At 41.7% G+C, this 5,666-nt stretch overlaps 1 protein-coding gene across 1 annotated transcript in view; it reads right to left on the minus strand.

The window, feature by feature from the left end:
• UNC79 (unc-79 homolog (C. elegans)) overlaps positions 1 to 5,666 on the minus strand; it is a gene marked incomplete at both ends in the record, with an annotated part of 55,409 nt that overhangs the window by 16,505 nt on the left and 33,238 nt on the right. The window contains 2 exons of the mRNA XM_010157932.1: positions 1,772 to 1,934; positions 2,789 to 2,971. Of these exons, the coding sequence (XP_010156234.1) occupies positions 1,772 to 1,934; positions 2,789 to 2,971 (346 nt within the window). The remainder of the gene's footprint in view (positions 1 to 1,771; positions 1,935 to 2,788; positions 2,972 to 5,666) is intronic.

Below are 5,666 nucleotides of genomic sequence, written 5' to 3' on the forward strand. Positions count from 1 at the left end.
TCCCTTGGCAACAACTGCTGCTTCTCACAAGATTTATGATCAACTCTGTAGCAGTCTGTACCTTTGCCATGATGCCCACAACAAACCTTGACAGAAAAGTCAGGAAAAAAGTTCAATAGTGGGAAAAATCCATCTTTAGCAAAGGGATTCTTGCTGCCTGACAATTAAATCCTCCTCTGTTGATCATTTAACACAACCTTTGATGATGACAGCAGTGCACACTCTGCTCGACCAGAGACTAAAACAAGCTTCCTTAGAAACGGTGGGAAAGACTTCAACTTTCCAAGTTGTTATGGAATTATACTGGCTGCTTCTTGCAATTGGAAGAAAACTTTTCTATATCCTCTTTTTTCTGCAGCACTTTAGCAAAGGAGGAGAATCAGCCCTACGATAAGTCACCATTTACAGAGTAAAATTTGCCATTTTATGGTCCTTTACCTCTGAGCAGCCCAAAGCCCTTCACAAGATCTCTGGAAATCAAGTAAACGCTATTCTCCTTACTATAAACATAGGGAAACAATGATGAAGCAGGACACAAGGCCACGCAGGAATCAATGTTGGACATGGGATCGGAACACCAAGTTATCTAAACCTAACTTGGCATTTACTGTAAACAGCAAGCTGGGTACTTGGGCACCTTGCTTTGTCATAGAAACGTCCCAAAATCAACTGAGAAACGGAACGCATTTTATACTTGTATTACTACTACCCTCAGCATTCTGAATTGTCATTAGCTCAAAACAAAGACAAATTCATAGTCCACAGTTACTGAACCCTCTCAACCCTCTTCTAGCAATACAAAACATTCAAGTGAGTGAGAATATGTAATACATCATATGCATCCATTTTAATGCTGATTTTTAATTTGCTAGAGCTGAGTAATAGGGTGTGCAGGTAAACAGAATTTTGTGTCCTTGTTCTGCTGAATATCTTTTTATGAGCAACAAGCAGCAAAAGAGGAAAAGGTACTGACATGCATAAAGAGTGTTTCTTGTTTTCTTCTTCAGAAGAGTTGGCTGCACACTAGGAAGACTGAGAAGGAGGATGTAAATAGTAAATAAGCAGCTAAAAGGCAAAATAGCTGAAAGGCAGCTACAGATTAACAACAAAAGAAGCTGTTAAACTTTGATCACAAATACTTGTCACGTACTAAACTACACAATTGTAAGGAACTGCACTCAGTGACACCATGTTACTTCAAGCCCCAGGCTTACACCAGCTCACACCATCATAGTACCCCTGTTACAGCTAGCTTTTTAACATACAGAGTTCAAAATCAGACGCTGACTCCAAGTGTGGAGTCTGCCTCTTCCGCCTTCAACACAGACGTCTGTATGTTAGTCAACTCCTGCTCCTTTTACAGAGAAAAGCAAACTACAGACTGAATTCATAATTTTCTCTTTTCAACATCAAAAATTTGCTACAATGCCATGTTATTATAATCAGAATGCGGTGTCAGGCTGGTTGTACACTATCATCAGTTAAAGTTATCATAGAGAGGCCAAGGACTATCCATCCAGGCATGGTGACTGAACTACTAGGTCTAAGGTACACTCTCTCCAAAGAGGTTAGACTGCTGCGCTATGCTTCACCTACAAACTGTGAACTTCTTTTACTGTAGAGGGCTATAGCTGGTCAGATAAATCACACCTTGGACTTAGTTCTGGGTATTATAGCTGTAATTCTAATCATATTTACCATTTCTACAACATCTGTGAGACTTAATGAATTAAATCAATGACTATCACATAAATTACAGTCTTAGAAGTACCTTTTTCCTTTTCACTGTATCGGCTTATGTTACTGTTGTCACTATACAAAGGACCAGCCGTTGCATGGGGCTTGCAGCTGTGATACTGAGCATTGAGGGTATTGACTGTGATGTGGATTAGGTGAAGTACAATCTTGCTGATTTCACAGTCTCTGTAGGGGTACTGTTCAGTGAAAGAGAAGAAACTTCAGCTTAAAAACTAACTTTTCTCCTTGAATAAACATTTAGGCAGTAAAATAGAAAAATGACAATAATATTGTCAGCTAGATGCCCTTTGTCTTCCTCTGACCACACATTTCTAAATACATCATGAAAAGCAGGAACGTCTTCAGCTTTGTACACAGAATTATTTTTAATTTTTTTAAATGCCTATTAGTAAGATTTAACATGTTTTCTTGACTTTTATATGACGAAGTCAACTATTAATAATAATGGAAAAGGTCTCTCATTAGGACTGTTCTCCAAATACTCGATTCCAAGTGGCATGTTCTCATTCATTTCTAGTGTCTCCACTTCCTTGTATGCCCTATAGGCCTGCTAGAAATCTGTTAAGCATAACAAAAGTATTCACAGCTCCATTTTAGTGTATAAAAACACATTACATTTTAACAACACTTCCTAAAAAGCATCACTTAACTAAAGAATACAAGTTATTCAGCTGACACCACCACCTCCCCCTCACCCCCTCAATTTAAAGTTACCCAATTTTTTAAAAGCTAATTCTAAGTTACTTGAAATACTACTTATTAGAACTTTATATAGCATTTTCCTATTTTTAAATCTGTATTTTTCTTTCTCAGGTAACCATGTGAAAGACAATACAGACAGCAGAATAGGTCAGTAGCACAAACGAAAGCCTAACTATTTCAGACACTGAAATTAAATACAGTGAGTAAGCAAATCGAAGTGTACTTTACCATTCCTTTCACTTGCAGTACAGTTAGGTGTTCCCTGTAATAAATTTCAAGTTGAAGTGTAAATGTGAAGGTGGACAGTGTGTCTTTTATGGCCACTTACCTTATAGAGAATGACAAGCAAAGCCTTTAACCACATCTGCCGAATGTGCGGTTTGAGGGACCAGAGGGAGCAGCGAGGAGGCTGCTGAAAGTAATGCCTTAGCTGAGGACAAGTGCAATATTTCAACACCTGTACCACCAAGGGAAGAAGGTGTTTGCCCAGGTTGATGTTATAGTCCATCACCTGAAAAGAGTATCAGCACAGAATTTAGCTCAGCAAAATCAAACCCCCTGATGCTGAAAAGCAAAATAACTAATACCTCAACTGTATTAGTTAAGTAAAAAGAAACAGACATTTTTAAGGAAGTGTCACTATCAGCTAGAAACTCTCTGTCAGGTTGCCAGGTTCTTATTTTAGCTAGACAGGTAAAATGAAGCAAAAGAAGATGTGTTCTAAAAGCCTTTCATCCTGCACAGTCCAAATTTTAACATATGTTGGCAAGTTCATAAAATATATTATGCTGGGATAGCTTTGTATTATAGCACAAGTTGGTTATGCTTCAACAGACAAAACCATATTAAGTATAACCAATGTTTAACAGATATGATGCAATTGTGGGGTTTGGTTATTTAGGGGTTTTGTATTAACACTGCATTGCCAGTTTTCATTATTTTCTCATCAGTCTTGCAACATACGGCTTTAAATAAAACTAGCTAATGTCCTGAAATCAGCTGCTAAACTAGATCATAACAAGGATCCACAAAGCCCTTGTCTCTGATGCTGACCCATGCTGGCTGACACCCAGGAAGGTATCACAGCAGGCCAAGCAAACACCCCCACATCCCCCACCAGATCTAACACATCCCTGCAGTTTCAGTGGACTTGGTGTTTTATCAGGAGCCCTGTACGCCTAAACTGACACAAACAACAGTTTCATCCACATCACCCATTCCCTTCTCTTGGTTTTGTTTTTATTAGAACAAGGGGATGAGCCTAATTTACAAAAACAGAACTCATGTCTCAAGTTCCCTCCTGAACAAGCCAACTAGAGGTTTTTCCCTGTAAAATTTTCTGCTCTGATGTGCAGCCGTCTCAATTTTTTGTGCTGCATGCACAGAGCTAAACAGATGAACCCCGTGTCTACCCATGCAGGGTTAGCCTGTGGAAGAGTTGATATATAATCCCCAAATAAGGCCCTACCCTGCAATGCTTTGTCCCCTTGGGGCGAGATACAGTTAGGCAGCGTGGTTAGGAAAAACTCATGCACACAAGGCCGGCAGAGCCCTGCGTAACACAGCCCATACTGCAATGCAGACATGCCTTCAGCTGAGCAGACCCATTTTTCAGTGGCCACAGTTCGCCCTGGAACAGGCGACGCTGCGCACGGCTCCGCCGGGGATCCGCGCCCGTAGCCCTGTCCAACATCGCCCCCGCGCGGGGCACCGCCGCGCCGCCTGCGCGGCCAGGGAGGGAAAACGGCGTCTCATGCTTCCAAGAATACCAAACGCTCACATCTTACGGTGCAAAACACGAAGAGACTTTTTTTTTTTTTCCTTGAATTGACCATTCCAATCCAGCTCGGGTACAAACCCAAGGAATCAGCAAGTCAGCCCAATCCAGCCCCTGGGGAGCTGCTTGGGGAAAGCAAATAGGTGTGACTAGGGGAGGGAGCGTAACTGGAATACATCTCCTACGACTCCAGACTGAGTCTTCATTCTATAAACACACCTTTGGATTGTAAACAGCATTCCTCCTGCAGAAAAGGAGATTAAAGGAGCCCTACGACTAAGAAAAAAAAAATCCCTCAAAATATAAATTAAAGTTTTGATGTCTGCTACGTGGAGAAAAACCCGGCCTACCGAAGTGACATCAGGGGAGCCAGGATTCAGCTACGGAACTCTTCAAACAGAAATGCCGAATTTGGCTGTTCTGAGACATTTTAAAGGTGGAAGAAGGAAAGGCATTTAGCGCTGCAGTAAGCAGTACTTCTGAAAGTCAGGTCAACCTTGATCACTGAAGTTCGTGAATCCAAACTCGGAAAACATGTAACAAAATGGGAAAGACACTGCCCTGTGATCTGAACTGCCACTCCCAGACTCGCAGTCCAACAGTAACCAGCCTGAATCTCCTTTTACCTGCTTCCGCTTGGAACTGTACCAGTGAAAGATGGTTAACAACACGCAGCAATGGCGCTCCGAGACAATGGATCAGGATGCACTCACAGCTGCCCAGTTTGCATTAACACCACCTATTTTGCCTGCTGAAACATGGATACCCAACTTCTCCAGGACTGTGGAAGTTTATCTACACTACAACTGCCTTTGAAAAATCACCAATTCCAGTGTAGGAACAAGATAATCCTGGTAAGAACTGCAGATACAGAAGGGGATAGCTTTGAACAATGTTTGAAGGTTACAGTGGGCATTTTAAGAGCTGGGTCGGGGAGAGAGTTGAAATCACAGCCCTCTCTCTCCCCTAAGTTAATCCTTTATGGAAGACTCTGTCAAGGAAAAAGTGTGGAAGTGATAATGATGCTTCATTGCAAATATAAGAATATTCTGCAAGCGTGAAATGTTCTTCAGTCTAGCATCACCAACTGCTCTATGAGCAACAATTCACTGAGCCTTAGAAGAGCCTTGTGAGGTAGGAAATTACAATCCTTACAAGATGGAGAAAGAAGGTGCAAAGCAAAGATGTGCTCAGTCATTTATCATAGCAAATAGGCAGAAGTTCACCACGGTGGCATCACTCCCTAGGAAAGAGAGAACAAAGTCCTGGTGCACTCTAAAGAAGGAGAATGAGCCTCCTGCCAAGTGAGGAATGTCAAAGAGTTTACAGGCCATTCATGGAGGGAAACAAGCAAGAGCACATGGGGCCCAGGTCTTCCTGAAAGGGAAAGTGACATGTGAGGAAAGCAAGGCATTCAAAAGCTAGGGAA

The sequence above is a fragment of the Eurypyga helias genome, unplaced genomic scaffold, assembly GCF_000690775.1.
Source record: "Eurypyga helias isolate BGI_N326 unplaced genomic scaffold, ASM69077v1 scaffold13678, whole genome shotgun sequence".
Taxonomy (NCBI): domain Eukaryota; kingdom Metazoa; phylum Chordata; class Aves; order Eurypygiformes; family Eurypygidae; genus Eurypyga; species Eurypyga helias.